The sequence below is a fragment of the Laccaria bicolor genome, genomic scaffold (genome assembly GCF_000143565.1).
Source record: "Laccaria bicolor S238N-H82 LACBIscaffold_8 genomic scaffold, whole genome shotgun sequence".
NCBI lineage: Eukaryota > Fungi > Basidiomycota > Agaricomycetes > Agaricales > Hydnangiaceae > Laccaria > Laccaria bicolor.
In genome coordinates this window covers 632,160-654,355 of record NW_001889879.1, presented here as the reverse complement: position 1 = coordinate 654,355, position 22,196 = coordinate 632,160, and the positions used below count along the sequence as shown (strand labels likewise).

General features: G+C 50.0%; 9 protein-coding genes across 9 annotated transcripts; 4 read left to right on the top strand and 5 right to left on the bottom strand.

The window, feature by feature from the left end:
* Positions 1–442: 442 nt before the first annotated feature.
* Positions 443–1,562, bottom strand: LACBIDRAFT_318033 (uncharacterized protein; the record flags this gene model as incomplete). The annotated part of the gene is made up of 6 exons (XM_001879180.1): positions 443–562; positions 622–743; positions 804–913; positions 968–1,136; positions 1,191–1,386; positions 1,437–1,562. The coding sequence occupies 6 exons, from the start codon at positions 1,560–1,562 to the stop codon at positions 443–445; spliced, it is 843 nt and encodes a 280-aa protein (XP_001879215.1).
* A 77-nt stretch (positions 1,563–1,639) lies between these two features.
* Positions 1,640–2,839, bottom strand: LACBIDRAFT_318032 (uncharacterized protein). The gene is made up of 5 exons (XM_001879179.1): positions 2,794–2,839; positions 2,610–2,734; positions 2,284–2,554; positions 1,909–2,224; positions 1,640–1,821 (listed from the first exon to the last, which is right to left on the bottom strand). Exons 1-5 carry the CDS (start codon positions 2,804–2,806, stop codon positions 1,761–1,763), a joined length of 786 nt encoding a protein of 261 aa, XP_001879214.1. The 5' UTR covers positions 2,807–2,839; the 3' UTR covers positions 1,640–1,760.
* A 103-nt stretch (positions 2,840–2,942) lies between these two features.
* LACBIDRAFT_318031 (uncharacterized protein) lies at positions 2,943–3,755 on the top strand (the record flags this gene model as incomplete). The annotated part of the gene is made up of 4 exons (XM_001879426.1): positions 2,943–3,263; positions 3,320–3,442; positions 3,495–3,546; positions 3,595–3,755. 4 exons carry the CDS (start codon positions 2,943–2,945, stop codon positions 3,753–3,755), a joined length of 657 nt encoding a protein of 218 aa, XP_001879461.1.
* A 509-nt stretch (positions 3,756–4,264) lies between these two features.
* On the top strand, positions 4,265–4,621 carry LACBIDRAFT_318030 (uncharacterized protein; the record flags this gene model as incomplete). Its single annotated transcript, XM_001879425.1, has 3 exons — positions 4,265–4,465; positions 4,528–4,551; positions 4,613–4,621. 3 exons carry the CDS (start codon positions 4,265–4,267, stop codon positions 4,619–4,621), a joined length of 234 nt encoding a protein of 77 aa, XP_001879460.1.
* A 244-nt stretch (positions 4,622–4,865) lies between these two features.
* LACBIDRAFT_325664 (uncharacterized protein) lies at positions 4,866–5,714 on the bottom strand (the record flags this gene model as incomplete). The annotated part of the gene is made up of 1 exon (XM_001879178.1): positions 4,866–5,714. One exon carries the CDS (start codon positions 5,712–5,714, stop codon positions 4,866–4,868), a length of 849 nt encoding a protein of 282 aa, XP_001879213.1.
* A 1,847-nt stretch (positions 5,715–7,561) lies between these two features.
* Positions 7,562–8,609, bottom strand: LACBIDRAFT_233927 (uncharacterized protein; the record flags this gene model as incomplete). Its single annotated transcript, XM_001879177.1, has 4 exons — positions 7,562–7,987; positions 8,045–8,194; positions 8,245–8,334; positions 8,394–8,609. Coding segments are annotated over 4 exons (882 nt in total), but the record flags the coding sequence as incomplete, so codon positions are not given.
* A 4,640-nt stretch (positions 8,610–13,249) lies between these two features.
* LACBIDRAFT_293717 (uncharacterized protein) lies at positions 13,250–13,980 on the top strand (the record flags this gene model as incomplete). Its single annotated transcript, XM_001879424.1, has 2 exons — positions 13,250–13,855; positions 13,965–13,980. The coding sequence occupies exons 1-2, from the start codon at positions 13,272–13,274 to the stop codon at positions 13,978–13,980; spliced, it is 600 nt and encodes a 199-aa protein (XP_001879459.1). The 5' UTR covers positions 13,250–13,271.
* Positions 13,981–14,411: 431 nt separating this feature from the next.
* On the top strand, positions 14,412–15,209 carry LACBIDRAFT_325661 (uncharacterized protein; the record flags this gene model as incomplete). Its single annotated transcript, XM_001879423.1, has 2 exons — positions 14,412–15,061; positions 15,206–15,209. 2 exons carry the CDS (start codon positions 14,412–14,414, stop codon positions 15,207–15,209), a joined length of 654 nt encoding a protein of 217 aa, XP_001879458.1.
* A 333-nt stretch (positions 15,210–15,542) lies between these two features.
* LACBIDRAFT_325660 (uncharacterized protein) lies at positions 15,543–22,189 on the bottom strand (the record flags this gene model as incomplete). The annotated part of the gene is made up of 20 exons (XM_001879176.1): positions 15,543–15,878; positions 15,951–16,147; positions 16,236–16,258; positions 16,392–19,394; positions 19,450–19,463; positions 19,529–19,646; positions 19,680–19,695; positions 19,756–19,900; positions 20,064–20,268; positions 20,465–20,511; positions 20,567–20,619; positions 20,670–20,672; positions 20,752–20,759; positions 20,821–20,999; positions 21,093–21,115; positions 21,180–21,297; positions 21,350–21,731; positions 21,778–21,930; positions 21,989–22,044; positions 22,097–22,189. 20 exons carry the CDS (start codon positions 22,187–22,189, stop codon positions 15,543–15,545), a joined length of 5,172 nt encoding a protein of 1,723 aa, XP_001879211.1.
* Positions 22,190–22,196: the final 7 nt, after the last annotated feature.

The following is a 22,196-nucleotide window of genomic DNA, read 5'->3' as shown; positions in this document are numbered from 1 at the left end:
ATCAATGGACATTTTTCTTGCGAGTTTCTCCAGGCGCACAGCGCCTGGGGGACTCTGCATACACCTATTTATGCCTTTACTTAAGATTTCAAACCTTTGAACCCTCCCACGATTAGATCAAATAGTAGTCGCGTCGCGCAGATATGACAAACTCGTCGGATTGGGTATATACGTGTTTGTCCGGAGACACTGATATGTACAAAATAGAGACCGTTGAATATTTATATACAAAGTTAGTAAAGAATCTTGAAAGGAAGATTGAGAGGTAAGAGAATAGGTATAGATGTGTGAAGGTACTATAACAGAATTACTTGTACATCTACCTTACTTTACATTACCGAGGATTGAAAGGCGAAATTAGGAGAACACCCACATGAGCGTTCCAGGCAGCGGAGAGCTATCAGCTCTCAGGTACAGCAGGCAGCAATGTTTCGTCAACTTGTCATGTAAGGTCGATGATCTCTAAGTCCTGTCGAGCTTTCTTAACCCTTCGCAGGGCAGGCTCAGGATTGTTCTTGCGTTTCTGTGAAGATTCCAACATTTCTATACGTCGCAGTGCAGCCTTATCACACAACGTATTGAGCTAGTACCAAATTGAGAACGTGAAGAGCGCTGGCATACCTGTAAAGCTTGTTTTGTTTCTGCTAATGTCTCTTGTTCTTCCTCTTGATCCTCAATTTTGGACATCATGAGGGACTTTCTCTTTGAAGGCAAAGGCGCAATATCGTTCGCCTGCAGTATGTCTGATGGGGCAAACATCATTGAGATATGTTTTGGATTGAGCACAGTAAAACGGCACCCACCCAATGGTCTATACTTGAAAACGAAGGTGACCAAGTCTCGAAGACGTGTTTTCGTAACTGATCCGCCATAGCTCTCAGTGCCTTTAGGGCGTCGTATATTGTTTGCGAGGCTAAGCCCTTTACATGTCAGCACTCAGCAATGCGTTACACGACGGAAAACTGACCTAACACCATGGACAATCCCCTTTTTAGACCGCTCATGCACTTTCTGAGCCAATTCTGGTACTGCAGCTTTGTATGAAACCGCCCTGCGGTTTTTCTTGATAGTTACTTCGGAAATGAGGATTTTGATCTCTCCAGTTCCAGAGGGCATTGCAAGGAAGTTGTCGTCGTCTGCGAAATCACGTTCAAGCAAATTCCTTTTGCAATTCCAAGTGATCCACGTACCGGTCAGTTCAACCTTTGAGAATATGAAGGGTTTAACGGTAGTGTTGGAGCTGGGTACACCGATTCTCGTGACGGTTGTTGGGTACTCGGACATGTGTCCTCCAGAGAACTCGGTGCCGTCTAAGAACAGCCGGGCACCGAGGGAGGTTGGAAGTCTGCTCGCTCGGCTCGTGTTTTTCCAATTGACGGCGAAGTGCTTTTCAGAACAACCTAAATGCCAGAACACTCGTAGAAGATTGAACGTACTTGTCCGACTTTGGAGGGTATCCAACAAGTTGCCTCCTTTCCATCGTCCGAGATCTCAGCTCCATACTCGTGAAGTTCCTTGCCGTCAACAGTTATCCATGCAGAGAGCTTTCTGAGTTGAAGCATTGATGAAAGGGACGCCTTGGAGACGCCGATAAAGGTCCAAGCGACAGCCTTTCCAAATAACACGACCACACATCAATTTAGTCACGACAAAATGTCTTCTGGTTCAGGCGATATGTAAGTATTCCAGGAAGATCAAGGTATTACAAGCCGCCAGGGGCATTAATGTAGATCAAAGAAAGGAAAACGAGAACTAGATCTTTACATGAAATCGTCGTTTCCAAAGTCATCCAAAGCTTCCTCGTAAGCGCCTGTATCAAGCCTGGAATATCATGAATCAGCGAGAGAACCAAGGGGGCGTTGAATAGCAAAAACATGAAACTTGAAGGAATCGAGTATAAAAACGTACCGTGACGACACTTTCGCCCCACCTAACCCTGGCTTCGACGCCGCCTTTGGCTTCTTCTTCCCACTCGCCTTATCCCTCTGCTCCTTCTGTTTCTCATTCGCCAGCGTCATCAACCCCGACGCGACCTTGCGGACCTCCACATCTTTCAGCGGCAGTGCGACCGCCCTCGCAAAGTGCTCCACAAACGATGGGTACAACGGCTTAGCTTCGTGCCGCTTAACGATGAACTCGATGATGCTCGCCGAGAGCTTCTGGAAGTCCTCTTTTGTCCGTGGTTGCGCAGATATTAGAGCGTCAAGTTCTGCAGAGGATGTTCCTAGATTAATTAATGGAATCAGATTAGATTAGATTTTGGGTTTTATGAATGGCACAAACCCCCAAGAGCAGCTGCACCAAACAGTTCCGCAGCATTATTCAGGTCGGCGTTGAGCTCCTTCTCTTTATCCCTCCTTGCCTTTTCCCGAGGGTCAAGAACTGCATCCGAGTCGTATTCGTCGGAATTTTCGCCATTAGCTTGCCGCAGAGCTTTCTCCGCTTCTTTTTCTGCCAATTTCTGCTTGAGGGTGCCCTTTTTCTTCGGTGGGGCGACTGGCGCGGGTTTGGCTTCTTCCTCCGACTCTTCCTCGGACGATTCTTCCCAGTCGCTCTTGAGAGGTTGTAAGTAAGTGGAGTAAGGACACGCTTTGAGACGGAGAGCGTACCACAGGCCCTTCCTCCTCTTTATCTTCTCCTTCCCATTTCGATTTTATAGGCTTCGCAGCAGAAGGCTTTGCAGGTGCTGCAGGTTTGCCCTTGACCACTGGCGCGGTGTCGCTGTCTGATCCTTCTAAAACAACGGATCAGTTTGAGCGATTCATGTTGTAAACTAGAAATGAGGGACGTCACCCCAGTCCGACATATGAAGTGTACGATGTGGATGAGAAAGAGGAATGTTATCAATTTTGTTCAATCTGCATAAGATCGGGTTCAGGGTTATTTTGTCGGCTTTTACCGGCGTTATCCTTGCCCAGTGCTTTTGCTTGGCTTTTGCTTGAATGCAGCAGACACGCTTGCTCAAGCTCGCCTTGCCCCTCGTACGGACCCATGGCTTCACCCGTGAGGCTCTGGCGCGCTCGGTTCTTCAGCTTCCAGCACCAGAAACCCATACGGACGCTCTTCCTGACGCGGCGGTGTCAGCGCTCTTTGGTAGTGGGGACCAAGCACGGAAGACAGTCATCGACGCATGGCTAACAGAAGGGATACATCAGCTGCAGTTTGTTGACGTCAAGGCAAGCGCAAGAAGTGGTACGACGGTGAGGGAGCTGCTCCGGGCAAGGCTGGCGTATAATGAGCCGGTTCTGGGATATCTCCCTGAGGTCTGTTTTTCTATCGCTCTTGAGTCTTCCACTGGTGCTGAGGGGCATAAATCAAGGCATTTGCCCTTATGGCATCTCCGGTTTCTGGTTCACCACCATTGGATCCGATACCTGGGTTGAAACACGCAACAGGGATAGCCAACCAGGTGTGCTATATCTCTGGAGACACTTCTTTACAGGTGGGTTATTCTACTTCGTTTTTGCACTCCTTGGGGCTGATGAATTTCCCAGATGGCTTGGTATACCCGTAGAGCATCTCTAGCAGCAATATACATGGCAGCTGGTAAGCTTCGCGTCTTTCAGAAGAAACACCCGCTAAGCAACCTTCCAGAGCTTCACCAACTAACTTCTCCGAAAACTGCCTACGCATTCCTCGACTCCCTCTTCGAATCATCATCTTCCCTCGAGTCAACGCTCGGCGAGGTATCCCTGTTCTCAAACTATATCATAAAGAGCTGGAAGGGGATAATCAAAAGTTCAGGGATCCTCTGAACACGAACACGAGAACGCGAGTTGATTCACTCCATGCTTTTATACCTGTACTTACATCGAGCAATATAATAAAGTTCGGACCGGAAGTTGAACCCAGCTCCCCCTGGAACAAAGTGGAGTTCTTCTAGGCCTAGGCATCAACCCCACCCATATCGCAAACGTTTTTAAGCGTGCGGATGGGCAGTCCCCGAGGATCTTGACAGAATCACATCCTGAATGCATAGACAATCTCATCAGATTTTCGTTATTTGAAAGTGCGCCAACACACATATTGCCACCTCTTTGTGGGGGGGAGCGACCAGATGGTAGTCTCCTCCTCATCTTCTCCTAGATCGGGGCTAAGGAACTCCACTTCATTAGATCATGGTTGTAAACATGCGCTCCTCGATGCCATCTGTGTGGTGCATAACATGATCTTGCACAACCACCTCGTCTTGTCAAACCTCGCTCGCATCCTATTGTCGTTTGCAACACACCCATCATAGATCTCCTCTGCCGAGTAATGCGCCATGCGGGCATTCTTCTCGCACTCGACACCGTACCTCTGGCCGCGGAGAACAGCGGCATCTCTTCGTCGCAGTTGGGCACTGATTGGAGAACGTTTCTTTGGTTCCCATGCTTTTTATACGGTGGATCCTAAAGTCATTATGCTGTTGAGGTATAGACGAACAACTCATGTACGATCCCCCAAACCAGCAATAGTGCCTCAGGTTTGTGTTTCTTGTGCTCTCTCTCTTCCTTGCTTAGCTTACTGAGATGATGTCCTATCCAGTCGTTCACGTCCTGTTCAAGATTGGTGAGGCTCACATTCATGACTTTCTTGACATCTGCTGACTATCGTTTGCCTACTTGTTTAGACGATGTGACGACAGCAGGACCACCCGACGATTAGACATGTAGATTGGCCTTGTGTCGTCGTAGCAAGCATACACTTTGTTTGATGAGAAACGTACCACATCTCGCTCGAACAGTCTCTTAAAATGGTTTCCCCCGAAGCAAGTATCCATCCCGAGTTCAAGCTTGGATTCGAATAAAAAAGAGAAATACGAAATACAATAAGGAAAGTTTTTCCGTCCCTAGCCTACAGAGTCGCGCTAGAGGGCTTTAGAGTTATGTATGAGTCACATATATAAAAAGCATAATGGGTATCTGGGTCAAAACAGTGGTGGGGTGCGTTGTGGGCTTGAGCATAAGGTGGTATGCGGCCGGTGAGGTTCTGAGGCAAGACAGTGGTTTGGTGCTTGTGAGCGTGAGCATAAGGCGGTATGCGACCAGTTGGGTGGCTTTGCGAGCTTGAGCATAAGGAGGTATGCGACCAGTGAGGTTCCGAATAAAGACAGTGGTTTGGTGCTTCTGAGAGTGAGCATAAGGCGGTATGCGACCAGTGGGGGTGCTTTGAGAGCTTGAGCATAAGGCGGTATGCGGCCAGTGAGGGCGCTTTGTGAGCGTGAGCATAAGGTGGTATGCGGCCAGTGGGTGCTTTGCGAGCGTGAGCATAAGGCGGTATGCGACCAGTGGGGTGCTTTGTGAGTTTGAAGTTGAGCATAAGGCATAAGGTTCGGCGGGGTGCTTACTTGTGGGGGTGCTTTGCGAACGTGAGCATAAGGAGGTATGCGGCCAGTGGGGGTGCTTTGTGAGCGTGAGCATAAGGTGGTATGCGGCCAGTGGGGGTGCTTTGAGAGCTTGAGCATAAGGCGGTATGCGACCAGTGGGGTGCTTTGTGAGCTTGGGCATAAGGTGGTATGTGACCTGTAGGGGTGCTTTGTGAGCTTGGGCATAAGGTGGTATGTGACCTGTAGGGGTGCTTTGCGAGCTTGAACATAGAGAGGTATGCGACCAGTGGGGGTGCTTTGCGAGCTTGAGCATAAGGTGGTATGCGACCTGTGGGGGTGCTTTGCGAGCGTGAACATAAGGCGGTATGCGACCAGTGGGGTGCTTTGTGAGTTTGAAGTTGAGCATAAGGCACAAGGTTCAGTGAAGTGCTTTGCGAGCTTGAGCGTAGGGCGACATGCGGGGTATTTTGTGAGCTTGAGCATAAGGCGTGTGACCAGTAAAGTGCTTTGTGAACTTGAGTATAAGGTTCAGTGGGGTGCTTTGCGAGCTTGAGCATAAGGCGGTATGCGGCCAGTGGGGTTCCAAGTAAAGAGTGGTTTTGGTTCTTTGCGAGCGTGAGCATAAGGTGGTACGGGGCCAGTCGAGTTCCGAGTAAAGACAGTAGTTTTGGTGCTTGTGAGCGTGAGCATAAGGTGGTATGCGTCGACCAGTTGGGAGTTCCAAGGACAGATTGCACGTCGAGAGAAGCAGAAGGCAGCAAAGAGTTTGAATAAGAGCAGATGATGAAACCAAGCAAGCATAATTCAGATGTTCAGATAATGAAACCGAGTAATGACTGTGGCGCCAAGTAAGCTGGAGGCTTGTGGCGATGCGTATCCAGAGGCCAAAGAATGAATCCCAAACCGAAATCCAGAGAAAAAAACCAAATAAGCATAATTCAGATGTTCAGATAACGAGACTGAGTAATGAGTGTGGCGCCAAGTAAGCTTGAGCTCGAGGCGATGCGTACCCAGAGGCCAAAGAATAAATCCCAAACCGAAAAAAGTAGCGACTAGACAAGAAAAGAGTAGATCCCCTGTAGGCTTGAGGGCATGGCGCTCGAGTTGTACCGAGAAAAGCCGATTGAGACTGGAAGAGATGAGAGTCAAGCTGAAGGCAGACAGTAGCATGGCATATTAGACTTTGAAACGGTGAGCGACCCTGTTCATGAACTTATCGATAGCCCCGCCCGCTTTCTTGATCCATCGGAAGATTTGCCTCTTGGGTTTCTCCGAAACGTCCTTGCTAGCATCGGGCCTTGGATAGTGGTAGTCGAGGCAGGGAACAGTAGCGAAGGAAGTTACATCAGACGTCGACTCGTCGAAAAGATTAACAGAGAAAAGAGGATCCGATTCCTCGGAGATGGCTGAGATGATAGACGCCGCCTGAGGAGAGTGAGAAACCCGTAGATAAGAAGACAAGTCCTGGTAGATGGAAGTATCCCGTTGGGCCAAGGCTGGGGTGTGGACGGTGGCTCGTAATGGAAGAGGTCCTTGCACCAAGGTGGGTTTCTTCGGTTGCGGAGCTTCTTTGAGTTGAAGCTTTGAGAGTGAAAGCAGTATGCCCTTTTCCTTCGGAGTAGCGAAGAGAGCGTCGGAGAATTGAAGGCTATCGTGAACGGAATATTCTTGCGCCTTGGGGACGACTGGCCCAGTAGACTTCTCTTCCTTAGTCGGACTCACAGAAAGAGCCGAGTCCGATAGTTCTGGCATACAATCCGATTGATTGGATGCATCGGAATGGAGGGCAGAAGATAGTGGCAGAGGTACTTGCGATGGGCCAAGAACAGAGTCCAGTTGCTTGGACGTATCATGAACAGCCGTCGAGGATATCGGAGGGGTTGATACTGATGGTACAGGCGGAGAAACCACTGGCTCCGCTGCATTGTCCATAGCACACTCCTCAGTTGGGGATTGAGGCTTTGACAGGTCGAGCTCCCGTAAGACGTCGCCCGCGTACTCGTATGCAGGGAATGGGTCACTTCCCTCGGCGTATGGTTCCCCAACGAAAACCTTTTCGAGATACTGAAGAAGGCTTGAAGCCAACTGCGATACGTTCGTCGAAGGAACCCACGGGGCTGTGAAACGATATGTTAGATGTGCTTTGGATGTGTATCAACGAAGACTCACGAGTGAGCTGGTAGTCCTCGACATCGTCGAAGTCGCTATCAGTTCAGGTCAGAGTGGGAAAAAAGAACACAAATGAATGTATGCTTACATGTCGTCGAAGAGGCGGTGGGAAACTATCCCAGGAAATTTGAGCCGCTTGCTCGGCTCTTTCCGCAGAAGCTGACAAGCACAGAGGTCAGTTGGTGAAGAGAGAGTCACCTCAAATGAACACACCTTCTCCAAGAAATCCTTGGTCGTCGCGTCCACGTCCACGTCCGCTTCCGTTTCGTATGGGAGTGGTGCCTCTCTTATTAGAAGAACTGTGTCTTCGAAGGTGTTGGCACACCATGGGATCTGTAGACACCTGATCAACGATACAATATGCATCATAAGCGAAGAACTCACGTCGCCAGTAACCATCTCGTAGAAGGTTATTCCAAGAGACCACCAATCGGTCTCGTAAGAGTACGGTTCCCGTGAAATGGCCTCTGGTGACATATATGGAATGGTGCCAACGAAGGCATCCGTCATCTGGGTCTCTTCGTCGGTTGTGTGATCACGGCCGTGCACATGATCCAGGCATTCTACGTCCTCGCCGTATAAATCTTGGGACATCCAGTCCTTGCATAAGCCGAAGTCGGCTAAACATAAGTGGCCGTCGCCTTTTATCAAGATGTTGGCTGGCTTGATATCGCGGTGGACAACGCCGTTGCGATGAATATAGTTGATGGCGCAGACCTTTGTGCGTTGTATCAGAGCCTGAAGATCAATGAGAGCCGAGCACGTACCGCTTCAGCCAGATAGAACTTTGCCGCGGCAAGGTCCAATACCTTCCTCTTCTTCAACAACTGCCGCAAATCGCCTCCTGAGTGGAACCCCTGAAAAGAATGATAATGAGATGAGTCGAATGCATGTATGTTGTAACAGGGACACGAACTGTAACAATATAGAAGTTCTCTGTATCATGGAAGCTAGCTTGTAAGTCCAGAACGAAGGGACACTCCCTCAGACGATGGAGAAGACGCTGTTCTTGCAGGAGCATTCTTACGCACTCCGTCGCATGTTTGGGGTTGACTTTGACCGCGAGGAGTTTGGATGGATCGGGCCCGTGAGCAAGGTACACTTGTCCCTGGGCGCCCCTGCCCAAAATTCGGCGGAGCTGTAGGTTGCGGATGGTGTCGTTTCGTTGGTTTGCGAGGCCGGCGAGAGGATCGGCCACATTCTGAACCCTCCTCGCACGATGGATAACAAAAGACTCAGAAGAGGACGAGAGAACGAAGGAGGGGTCGTTCGTTGTTATAGAGATCTTGGGTACGGGCTTGCGTTTCACTACAACTCCGCGAATAGGGGTCCCAGCGATGGGGGCGCGGATGGGAGCTACGTATTCCTGTTGTGGGGGAGGAGTGAAATGTCTGGGAAGAGGAGCGAAGCCGCTGCTGGTGGACAGAATAGGGCCAGCATTCACCACCCGAAGTGGCTGACGAGTACGGCGACGAAGAGGGCCCTGGGGGACACGACGGATGGGAACATGAGAACTGGAACTGGAGGAGGAGGAGCAGGCGTCGGGGTTGGTGACCTGTAAGATTCTTGCGCGAGCTTGGTGCACAGAGGAAACACCATAGTGGCCCAGGAGGCGAGCTGCTGCGACTTGGGGTTGAACTCCCCTGTTCATATATACGAGCTGAACTTCCTCGAAAGCCGATCCCTAAAACGATGTCAATTAGATAATGATGCGGTCCTAAGATAGGGATCGACTAACCGCACTGATATCACTCTCCTCAGACTCCTCATGGCTTGAGGGTCCATTATTGAAGATGTCGTCGACAACTTGAGGCAAAATTTCTTGGCGAGCAGGAGATGCTTCGACGGGGCTGACTTCGATCGGCGAGACGTCGCCAGGGAGGTCGATTACAGGGGACAGGCAAATATCTTGAACCAGGCCAGAGTCCGAGAAGGCCAGCAGAAGCTGGTCGCGTTCCTGTATCAAGGTGTAAGAAGGTGAACATACTTTCAATGCCTCAAAGTCATACCTCGTCCTGAGATAGGGGATAGGTATGTGGTCGTGTATGAATGAACGAATGCAAACTCACCTCCGTCAATACAACACCTTCCGCCTCATCCGCTCCAGCTGGGATTTCTTGTTGCACAGACAGACGTTTCGGTGCTTCGGACAACATGGACATCATCTCCTATAACGAGAATTGATAGAATAGGGTCAGCATGGTGAACCTATGAGGATGGGTGACCTTACAATCGCTGCGACTGCACGGGCAATCTCCGCCTCCTCTTCAGCGTTGGGCGTGTCCGACAAATTTGGAAAAGAGATACGGCAAGATTCAACAGAGAACATATTATATCAGGTGTGAAGTTGAAGAGTAGAGCTTGGTTGGGTAGCAGAGTATACTTTCAATGGCGGTATGCTTGATGCGAGTGCCGAGTGTAAGGTTGCTAAAGAGAGCGGGGGAAGTCCTGAAAGGGTCTTTATACTCTGCCAGAGCTAGGGGCTGACCATCTGTGTCTTGGACTGGGTTGGATAAATTTATGGCTAACGCCTTGGAATCGTCCCTGCGGTTGGGATCTGGACTAGATGTCGACCATTTTCGCGTCCGATCTCGCCCTCAAACACGTGTGGTTTCACAACGCGTAAGAAAGTCTGTATTATTGGCGCAAACGCGTCGGTAGACGCGTAAATGAAAATTTGTGGTTGTGAGCCATTTTTTGCGAAATCCGAACGTGATCGCGTCCTGAAAGGGCTGAGGTCAAGGTCAAGGTCAAGGTCAGTCATTCCGGCTGTTTTTCTTTCAGTAACCTGGTTTTAGCAATGAATAAGGAGACCGAGGACGTACGTCCCAACGTAAGTTGCTGGTGCGGTGCTGGTGGTGGTTGAGAAACTTGTGGTTGTGTGTGTTTACTCTGTCAACGTTGTTTCTCTCAACCATGACATCAAAACATGAAATCGACCCGAAACCAGTCAACGCACAAAAAAATTAATCATATGGCGAAAAAATTGTTATGAAAGTATTTGCGCTATCCAATGCCTATAGATGTCTCAGGTCTGTGATTTTTTGGAAAACCCAACGAATACTACACTCTCACCGTGACTTTCGTTCACTGGTCAAAGTCGATCTGAGCAGCCGTTCGCCTCGACACCAGCGCAGCCTTGAAACTTTTGAGAAGATGAAGGTAACGGTCGTCCTTGGGCGATTATAGAGTCTGTCCTACGGTATTCATTTCGTTGTCCAATCGTTGTCACGTCCACTTACCTTGTTACAAGTTGCGGATTGCACTTTCCACAAGTTAGTGGCAGGTATCTGGAGTATCAGTACCCGCACTTGGGTGAACGATCTTCGTGCACACCATACGTAACAAGCATTCACGAGAAAACCAGAACTTTCCGGCGAATCTGCCTACCGTTATCGAGCCCCAGTCAACCAATTTCTTTCAACCGCATCAGCAAATTTACCATTCATAATCAAGACCAATGAATGTTGGCGGGCATCCTTTCCTCTGTCACACAGACCTCGACTTTGTGCCACGGTCAATCGTCTACAGGTAATGCCTGGCGCTAAATTAAGGCTAGTGTATCTGGTCTAGCCTGGCGACAAGCCATATCAACACATTGTCGAGGTCGAACTTGATAATGACTAGACTGTTGCCTTTCTTAAGGGCAAAGTTGTCAAACTCAAAAACACGCTCCTAGGCTTGATGAGGTCGCGGCACCCTATTTGGTCCTTGGGAAGTGTTCCATTCCTGCTAAGTAGGTGAGTATGGTACCCGTGCCTCCTTTTCAACGGTGACTGAAGCGGAGATGTTGCTCGCAGAAAATGGGGCCCGCCTTCCCTCCTTGCCTAGCCTTCTCAAGGAGCGTCAGCAGTTCAATGCCAAACTTCCTGCGATGGATCCTTCAGCTTTGGAGATCCTGCAAATTTTTCGAAGATTCAGGAAGATGATACTCAGAAAGTCGTATGGAGTCTACCCCGGCATGCCGATGCAACAATTCCCGTGATTTTTTGTCACCCCATCTTTCGTCAATACATTAATGATTGCAAGAACCACTAGCCGGTTGACAAGGACAATGAACTGGTTAGGGAATTGACTGCAGCAATGTTCGAGTTCTTCCCAAGTGAAGATGGCTGAAGCAGCAGAACTTTGAGATATTCTGGAGGATAATAGAATACCTGCCACCACACCCATAATCTCCTCCAAGGCCTCGCAATTTTGGAGGGGCGAGATGGAAAATGGCGAATGCGCAGAACTAGACAAACTTCAAAACTTTTGCGATAAACTCGTCTGTGAAAATGCGACCCGGCTGTGTACAGTAGGATGCCACCTAGATAGAATTCTTGCTGTCGCTTCTACCCACATCTTTCCTGTCCAATTGCCAACATCACACTTCCGCTGCTGGTACACTGGTTGAATCAGGCAGAGAGGCACGCGACTTGATTCTGTCAAAGAAGGCCGTCATATGGCACGATGCATGGCCGGTTACAACCCCTTGGCTTCTAATGTCTTTATGTTACCGGCATAAGCATCGGGACTTAGCAAAACAAATGTAAAGCTCTTTCCATCGCGGTCACACAGTAGATAGGATCTCTTCCAAGTCGAAAGCGTCGAGGATTCGGCAAAAAACGTCGTCGATCCTCCCGTCGTCTGGATCCGAGGTTTTCAGAAATTTCTGGATTTTTTCTACGTCAATGATGTATCCCTGGAAGGTAAGTCTACCTCAGGTAAGAACAGGTCTCGAAAAGGACAAGCAGAATCATCATACCATGGGTTTGCAAAACGCTGGCGTCAATCAGTTTGCAAGACTGTCCTTGGACCCTTCCTCCTTAACAACGGAGAGAAAAGACCCAAAAAAGACCCGTACCATATTCTGACGTAATCTATCTTCGTCCCCATACATGTCCGCCTCCTTCTCAAACCACACCGTCACTCTGAACGTTCCCCTTCACGAAGCATTCACGATCCTAGCAATCTCTTCAGGCCACGAGCGCGTCTGCCGCCTCTCCAAGCTATGCACGGGCTTTGAACTCCTCCAGCGGGACACGGTGTTCGGTGGCCCGAGGGGATTAGACGATGGGACGCGTTTTTGTACCATGGATCCTGGTACCGCTTGCTTGCAGCCGAAGGTGAAGGCGCGCATGAAGGGAAAATTTGGCATAGACAACACTTTGAAATGACCCGAAACTGTGCCTGTGCTAGTCGGCCTCATGAAATCGGACGTTCACCTAGTTGGAACATTTTCTTGGGTTGAGTAGGGCGCAAGCAATGCCTAGGCATTGTACGAGACCTTATCGGATGGGGTTGGCTAGTATGACGGAAAGGAAAGAGGGCACGTAAGACACATCGGTGGGTTTTGTGTTTCTTGACATGTATACATGGTGACGATCTTTGCCCGTCTCTTGCAGGATATATATGGAGCAGTTCCATACTTTTTTCTCGAAGGATGGCGACGCATAGAGTCGTAGCCGTCCAGCCTGTAAAACTCTCTCATCTCGAAGGATGGCGACGCATAGAGTCGCAGCCGCCCAGTCCGTGGAACTCTATTATCTCTCAGGAATTCCATCGTCGCTATGAAGCTATGGTCTCTATGAAGGCTTTGAATGGATTGGTCACCAGTCAGCGTATTAAATGAGGCGAGACCACGAATCATCAACCAGTGCCACCATTCACTCAAACTCTACCGAAGCATCAATCGAAGAGTCTTCTGCATGCCCATCAATTGGCTCATTACGTTCAACGCCCGGAATGACCGACACACCGATATATAACGGTTAACCCTTTATGCAAAGAAGCAACCATCACATCGTGCAGCATGTCCTCTCCATCGCCCAACCTGCCCAAACCCAACTTCCTTTCAAACCACACTGTCACCCTCCCCCTCCCTCTGCACCAAACATTATCGATCCTCGGAACTTCAGAAGGGCACGAGCGCATCTGTCGTCTTTGCAAGGTCGTCACGGGCGTTGTACTCCTCCAGCAGGACACGGTGTACACTGGCCCAGGTGGGCTGGGCGACGGAACGCGGTTTCGTACTTTGGATCCTAGTGCTGCACCTGCGCTTGCAGCTGGAGATAATCGTGATCATGGATTTGGAGGAAAAGAAGTACACAGACAACACTTCACAATGACCGAAACCGTGCCTCTCTTATTTGGTCTCATCAAGTCTCATGTTCGGCTCACGGGGACGTATTGCTGGGCTGAGTTCGAGGAGGGTGCGACCAGTGCTTATACGGTGCATGAGACCATCGCGGACGGTGTTGGGATTACAATATGGAAGTTGAGGCTCCTTGAGGAGGTTGAGGTCGATCCTGGGGAAGGGCAGGAAAAGGTGAAGGGGACGAGGGTGACGGAGAGGATTGAGGGTTGGGCACCGGCGTGGGCGAGGCCTATTTTCCAGTATGTGTGTGCTAGTGTGCATCGGTCAGTTTTGGGTTTTTCTCGTTTCGTTTCATGCTGATCTTGACGCAGGGAGCAAATGGAGAAATTCTATACATTGTTTCCAAAGCATGGCGACCATGTAGAATCATAATCATTCTCAATGAAAACTACAGAATACAGCTGAAGGGATTTCATTATCGTCCGCTCAGTCCCAGCATATGAAATGTTGATTCAATCAAGCCTTGTCAACGTATGAATCAGAAGTCGCTCAACCACAAACTCATCTCAGGTAGCCACCCAGAGCGCTCTCAATCAACGACAGCCCCAATGCGCGTCTCCTTCATACATACAATGAGGTCCAGTTTCAGTTAAATACTGCTCAATTATGAAATGCCCATCGGTAACACGTATCCACCATCTCATTGAAGAAAGCCCATTCAGAAGGACATTTCACCGAACCATTCTGGCCCTGTCCAGAACTGAAAGTGACATGTGACATACGCGATCGTGTGACGTCACGTGGGCGCTCTTCTATTCATCCTCAACGTTCAACCATTGCCAACGGTCAATCTCCATGGCCCACTCAGTTGTCATAGACTTTGACTGGACCGTTTACGCTTTCGATCCTACACTCTGTGAAGAGCAAATTCGACAAGCCCACCTGCAGCACCGAGTCATTCCACAACGTGGCGCAGTTCTCTTACAGGAATACAACTTTAACTACCCAGACCAAAACTTATCCGAACCATTTCATATCCCTTACTCTATCCACTTCAACATTCTTAAACTTTTCATGCTAAAAAAGGCCATGTTGGGTAAAACATTCCTTGCTATGCTAAATGAGGACCCACTGATCTTCATGCCAATGCTCTCCCGTCTTACAACCTACATTTCTTACTACCATTCTATTCAAGACTCTTGGCTGGGTGGGGTGGACCCAACTATTCTCCATAGATGGTGGAATGTTGAGAGCACCAGGGATCACATGTTTCATTCACCTGTTCAAGATGACCCACCTAAGGGTGGGAGGTCTGATTTTAATTCTACGGTGGTGAGGGCTTGTAAAGAGTGGTGGATGTCTAAGGTTTGGAATGTTGGGGATGTCGCCAGGACTCCGGAGGCACAAATTTCTGAATCTGTTCTTCATATTGGAGATTGGATTGAGAACGAAATAATCCGGGAACTAGGGCATTGTGACATGACAAATGAAGACCTTCCAAAGCGGTCAGTTTTGCTTTTTTCTCGACTCGTTCCATATTGATCTTGGTCTGTCACATGCAGGGAGCAATCGGAGAAATTTCAAACACTCTTTCCGAAAGATGGTATGTAACCATGTTGAATCATAACTACTCTCAATGAAAACTACAGATGAAGGGATTTCTATATCCCACATTCCCGTCCGCCATAGGCCAATCATCAGTGCCAGCGTATAAAACATTACTCCAGGAGTTGCGAAGTCATCAAGAAACATCGGTAATACTTGTGCCTCTCCTTCACACGGTAAAGGATACAACGAGGCCCAAAATCTCCAAGAGACGACATCCGTCATGTCCTTCTCAAAGTCTCTTCGATGGTTCTCGAGCCTCGGGTACCTCCCAAAGATTTCCGCGTGCCCTCCCAGCCAAGCTTTATTGATCCGGAGGTGACGACGCACCAAGTTGGTCAAGATGGCCTAGTGCCATACACCTCAACTGTTCGTCTTTGCTCAAGAGGTGCCCTGCTTCTTTGAGGACGGGACAGTCGACAACTTTTGCATGATGTTGAATTTGGATCTGAACTTCTTAAATATGTCCAGAAGATGCCCGGGAATGGAGGGATTTGGCGCGACATACACCATCGTTCGGGCTTCTTTTCTGTTAACTGCACGCGTAGGTTGGCTTGAGGAAGCGCGTGAAGTCCAGGCGACAATATACAGGAGGCCTTTGCGAATATTGTATGATTGCCCCTGTTGTAATTGGGCCTGTAGGCTCGTAGATGGGAATTTATCCCCCAAAGTTTGGTCGAGCAGGTTTCGTGCCAGGACGAGAGGAAAGATCAAACCCTGAGCGCACCCTTACTTGGCCGGAAGAATACGTGGATGAGCAAGGGTTGGTTTAGTCGGGTTGGGACTCACTTGAACGTGGTCATGGTGAGCTTGATAGTACTTTCCAGCTGCAAAGTCTCTTGTTGACTTGATGGCGCAATGCCAGAAGGTGGTCATGGTTGAGAACAAGTACAGGGATCGCTTCCAAATGACCGAAACCGAAACCGTGCCTTGTGCACGTCGGTCTCTGAACTTGGTCTTTAGGCTCGCAGGGTCCTTCAGCTGGACTGAAATATTACCGTACTAGAAAGGAGGACGAAACTGGCAACTGAGTACTCAACCCCAATAGACATAAAGGTCGTGAATTCGTTGTACAGTCGTTACGATAGTAGGGGTAACTGTGTAACAAAGGTATAAAGCATAAATCCCATGGTGTGATGTCAGGTATAGTAGAGTGAAAAGATGGGGCCCGCACATCCAAAAAATCAAGCAAAATCTAGGCCGTGATTACCTGAACCCTCACTGGCTTACTTCTTTCCCTTCTTCTTCTTCTTTGCACCCCCTACCATGGCCTCCGGTTCCTTCGCAGTGGTCGTTTCACCTTCAGTCTTGTCCTCGGCAGGGGCAGGATCCTGGTTGTTCTTGCCCTTCTTGCCCTTCTTCTTCTTGCTAGTCACTGGAAGGCCGCTCCACTCGTCCTCCTCCTGTCCTTGAGCACCCTCTCCTTCAACCCCACCATCCCCTTCGCCTGTGGGGCTGGTAACCTCCTCAGTATCCCCAACAGCATCAGGATCAGCATTTTCTTCCGCAGCAGGGGCTTCCTCGATAGTAGCAGCAACAGGTGGTGGTATGGGTGTCGCTTCCCCGGATCCATTGGCAGGCTTGGCCTCTCCAGTCTCTTGAGTGCCGCCTCCGATTGCGCCCAATGATGCACCAAGACCAGCCCCAAACGATCCAGAGTTGAAATCGATGTTGTCGAACACAGAGCCACCCGCCGTGTCCGTATTGTCCGCAGGCGTATCAGCGAACACTGATGAACCCTCAAATGCTCCTCCTCCCCATCCAAAAGATGACAACTTGGAGGGGGTGGTAGCTGCTGGAGTCGTTGCTGCTGGAGTGTTTCCCTTGGATTTCTTGCCCTTCTTCGCCGTAGTCGTGGTCCCCCAGCCCATGTTATCGTCATCCCATGCTGGAGCTGACAAAGAGGTAGAGAACAAACCGCCGCCACCACTTCCACCAAAGACGGAAGTTTGGGCAGTATCTGCGCCTGTGTCGAAGTTGAACAATTCGGCAGCTTTCGCTTCTGCTGCTGCTTTGTCTTTCGCCTCTTGCTCTTTCCTTGCTGCCTCCTCTGCCTCATTCGCAACCCTAGCTGCTTCAGCAGCATCATCTGCCTCTTTCTTTTTCCTCTCCGCCTCAGCCGCATCCGCTTTCTCCTTCTTAATCCTAGCAGCCTCAGCATCTGCCTTCTCCTTCTCGATTCTTGCCGCCTCAGCATCTGCTTTCTCCTTCTCAATTCTTGCTGCCTCAGCAGCGGCAGCAGCATCTGCCTTCTTTTTCTCGATTTTGGCTGCCTCGGCAGCGGCAGCAGCATCCTCTTTCTCCTTCTTCCTGGCTGCCTCAGCTTCCTCCTTCTTCCGAGCTTCTTCAGCTGCAGCTTCCTTCTTCTTCCTGGCCTCCTCAGCTGCAGCTTCCTTCTTCTTCCTAGCCTCCTCAGCTGCAGCTTCCTTCTTCTTCCTGGCCTCCTCAGCTGCAGCTTCCTTCTTCTGCCTAGCCTCCTCAGCTGCAGCCTCCTCAGCTTCCTTCTTCTTCCTAGCTTCCTCAGCTTTATCCGCATCCTCTTTCTCCTTCCTAGCTTTCTCCTCTGCTTCCTCCTTCTCCTTTTTCTTCCTCTCCTCCTCAGCCATTTCCTCAGCTTCCAGCGCAGCCAACCTAGCTGAAGGTGTAGTAGCTGCAGGAGTAGTCGCCGCCGACCCTTTCTTCTTCTTCTTGCCCTTCCCTATACCACCAACCTCCTTGACAGTCTCATCAGCCGGTGTAAGGGGCGCTTCCTCGACGGCAGGTGTAGTAGCAGCCGCAACGGGTGTAGTAGGCACGGCGGGCGTTGAGACCTTAGGCGACGCCGTTGCCCCCCAATTGTCTTGCGCAAAACTCTCTGCAGCCACCTCCTGCGCAGCAGGATTCAAAGGGCTCAACAGCATGGGGGACCCAGCAGCCCTAGGTCCAGACCCAAGAAGAGCAGAGGCAAGAGAAGGCGAGTTGAGAGCAGCAGCGATGTCAGCTGGAGCTGGGGGATCGACAACGAGCGGTTCAGAAGCCTGCGCGAAGGGGGATTTACTGGCGAGGGTAGCAGGTGAGTTCCTAGACGCAGCCGCAGAGCTTTTCTTCTTCTTCCCCTTCGTAGTAATAGTGGGTGACTCAACAATGGGTGCAGCAGAAGCAGGATCTTCCCAAGGTTGTTGCTCTCCCGTCAACGCCGCAGGATTCTCATCAAACAAAGCAGGAGCAACAACAGTCGTACTAGTCTCCCCAACCACAGACGTCAAAGGCTCATCGAATATCGATTTAGGCGCGCCAGCACTATCACCGAATATCGACCTCGAAGCGTTGTCTCCAAACGCAGACTTGGGGGTACCAAACATCGACTTGGAGGTATCTCCAAACGCGGATCGTGGAGTGCCAAAAATGGATTTATGTCCTTCTCCAGAGGGCGTCAAGGACATGGACCCAGCGGGAGGGAGTTCTTCCGCGGGTGGGGGTGCACCAAAGATGGCAGTCGAGTCTGCTGCTGTTGAATCCAAGGGGGACTTGAGTCGGTCGAAAAGGGGGGATGAGCGCGCTTGATGTTGATCACCAATCGCAGATCTAGGTGGAGCTTCCCAAGTTGCAGGAGGAGCTTGCTCGACGGGTGGTAGTACCTCTGCTGCTCCTACTGCACGATCCCTGCCTCTCTGAGACGAAGCTCGAGACATTGATATTGACGCGGCAGTTGCAGTCGCAGGAGTCACAGGCCTAGACGATCCATGTCCATTCGCATATCCCTCCAATCCCCCACCAGGCTTCGGCACAGCGATCGAGTTACTCCTCGAGACAGCCCTGGAAACAGGTGTCCTATCATAATCCCTGTCCCAGTCCCTCTCCCGTTCTTTCCCCTTATCCAACGCCGCCCTCTTCCTATCCGATTCACTCCCCGTTCTATCCCCATCACTGCTCTTCAAAGAATGCGCAGGGGCGCGCGAGTGCACAGAAGGTGAAGAAATGCCGCTTGGGCCCTTGGACGACAATGAGCGTTCTACACGGACTATCTCTGGTATAGCAGAAACGGGTGTCTCCCGTCCGCGTCTGATACTGCCCTCTCGCTCGGAGTTGTACGAGTCTGTAGGTGTGCGTGCACGAGAGGGAGGCTCTGAACGCAGCCGCTCTGAGCGTGGTGTGTTGTTGTACGAAGAGGAGACGTCGTCCTCTGGGTAGGTGTCTGGTTCGTCTTCTTCTGCCCTGTGCCCGCGTTCGTTGTATACTATCGCTGCTGGGCCACTAGTAACTTTTTGTCAGAAATTTGCGAAAGGGTGAAAAGAAAAAGAGAACGTACTATTTCGTGGTTCCCTATTCAACGACGAAAAAAGTTGAATCAGCACTTTGAAGTAACATGAAGGAAAATAAAAACATACATTATCCATCCACTTGATCCTCGCCTTGAACTCCGTCAACCCAAAATGAATCTCAACAGAAAACACAATGGTCCAATACGTCTTTCCACCCCTTCCCTTCTTGGGCTCTGCACTTCCGCTTAAAAGGGACAAGTCCGCGCGTACGACACACAGTGTCGAAAAATCATCTATCGAAAAAGTCCATCAGATAAAAAAGAAGACGCAAGGACGAAAGGGAAGAAACCCACCAGCCTGCCTCTCAATCCATTTAGGAACGACATTCCCGCCTCTATAACACCAAATCTCCACCTCAAACACGGAGAGCATAGACAAATTCGTGAGCTCCGTACAATACTTTCGCGTGAACACCGTTGATTCTTTCACTTTTACACTCTGTCATTCACACCATTAGCATTCATGCCAAAAGGAAATCCAAGGAAGAAAAAAAAGAGAGTGTGAGAGATCCAAGCAAGGAAGAAGGAAAAAGGCGAAAGAGATGAATACTCCAAGGAAGAAAGAAAAAATAGAGGAAGATCCAAGAAAAGAAAAAACCCACCCTCGACAAAATACAATCAAACGCATCAGGCAACAGCTTCGGCCCACTCGGAAGCTCACAAAGCCTCTCCTTCCTCGCAACATGTTCCGGATCCTGCGTGTCCAGCTCCCTCAAAAACTCGACGCCATACATGAATTTGGACATGCGCGCCGCGACGTGGTGGTCGCAGTAGAACCCGATCGCGCCGTCTGCTACTGCTTTGGATCTGTTTTTTCGGGTGTGGGTGTTAGTGGGAATTTGAGGAAGAGGGGAAGGGAAAAGGAAGAGAGAAAGGAACGAACGTTTGTGTATCTGGCCTACTGACGGCTACGTTGAATGGTGATAAGCGTTCTTGGAGTTGCCTAGCGTTTCGGAATTCGGTGAGGTTCCGTGGGGTAGATCGATGGAGAGAGAAGACGTACGTGAACAACCAAGGAGACGCAGCGTAGCCTCCTACCAAGAAAACCGACTATTTGTTCAGCAGTGTCAGTTGTGGGTGAACGTAAGAAAGGGAGTAGAGAGACCTTGATTGTACCGTTGGAAGCGTCGATTTGGGCTTTGATAGCTGTGACGGCGGCTAGGGGGATCTTAGTATATGCATATGATGAGTGAACGGGGCAGGCTTACCGTCTACAGAAGGCTCAAACAGATTCGCAACTGTCAATCACGCTTAACCACGCCTCAAAAATCCCAAAAGGATGGAACATACCTTCATTCCTACACTCGGCAACACAATCAGCTCAACATCCTTTCTCTTTCTTTTGAGAGAGAAACTCACCCAGTCAACTTCAACTGCCCACCTCGAATACCCACACTCAAATCCTTATCAAGGGGCGACCCAAACGGAATAAACTGCAACTCCTTCCGATCCCTAAACAGCCTCTTCGTCGTCTCGTCAAACTTGCGCGTGATGTGTTCTACGGCGTCTGGGGTGCCGTATTTCGAGTTTTTTAATTTCTCTGTTGCAATTGAACAAATCAATTTGGATTTCAGAAAAGAATGAAGGGAAGAAAAGGAACCTTCTAAGAATTCCCGAGCGCGTCGGCTTACAAATACAGAACCTGCAAAAATACCTGTGGATGTGTGTCGTGGTTAGGCTGGGAAGGAGGGATGGGATGGGGGGAGGGAAGAGCGTACAATCGGGAGGAGCGATTTCCTCCATTACAAGTGGCGCTGTGCCTCGAATAGCGTATGAGCTGATGTCCAGGGTGCCTCCTCCGGCATCAGCGATCAAGAATCCGTGTTTCGATGGGTTCTACACCAACAGGTAAATAAATAAAGAGGGAAAAGAAGAGAAAGAAGCATACAGAAAGAACATCCGCCGCAAGCCCATTCAAAACACACGCATGCAAACTCGCCTCTCCCTCCGTAACAAACCTAATCCTCGCCTTGCCCTCATTCGTATCAGGTATCAAAGCCCCATACACCGCCGCCCTCCGCATCTTTGTCTGTTGTGCGCCTTCCCAGCCGTTCGGATGGGACAGCACAAATTGGATGTCGTTCTCCACTGCGTTCCAGAGTGCAGCGCCGTTGGCGTGTGTGTCTGTTATGAAGATGCGGGTGCAGCGGTAGAGGTAGGCGAGAAAGTCGCCGAAGACGTGCACTGCTGTTTTGCGCTTTGGGAGAGGGGAGAGGCGCATGCCGTTCATGTTTAGTTGCATTGTGCGGGGGCGGAGACGGAGTTTGAAGCTGTGTGGATGTGAGTGGGTTGGGGAGGGAGGGGAAGAGGGCGTACAGTTCTGCTTTGATCCATTGTTCGTCTTCTGCTTGTGCTAGGATAGAGTTGCTCTCTGCTTCTGCGCCTGCGGCCATGAGTTTCCCGCTCTTGTCGTAATAGATGATGGAGGGGATCTTTGAGTTTCCTGCTACATGTTCTTGACCTGGGAATCTGTGCGTTGAGGTTGAGTATACCCTTGTGTGAGTGGTGGTGGTGAGATCGAGCGTACCGGGTAACACCGTGTATTTTCGGGATCTCTCCTGGTTCTAGAATGGCATAGGATACCTGAGAGAGGGTTAGCAAGGGACGATGATGATCGAAATGAGTAATAACGTACCCCGCTGAATGTGGTCCCGACGTCGATTGCTATTACGAGTGATCGAGATAAGCCGCTGTATGGTTTGCGTGTCTCTGCGCTAGAGTGCTTCATGGTGGGG

Excerpts from the sequence above, each read along its gene's own strand:
- LACBIDRAFT_318032 (XM_001879179.1), bottom strand. Across the intron at positions 2,555-2,609 it reads AAGAGGAGGAAGGGCCTGTG|AGCGACTGGGAAGAATCGTC; the intron begins GTACGCTCTCCG and ends CAACCTCTCAAG. Across the intron at positions 1,822-1,908 it reads GGGGCGAAAGTGTCGTCACG|GCTTGATACAGGCGCTTACG; the intron begins GTACGTTTTTAT and ends ATGATATTCCAG.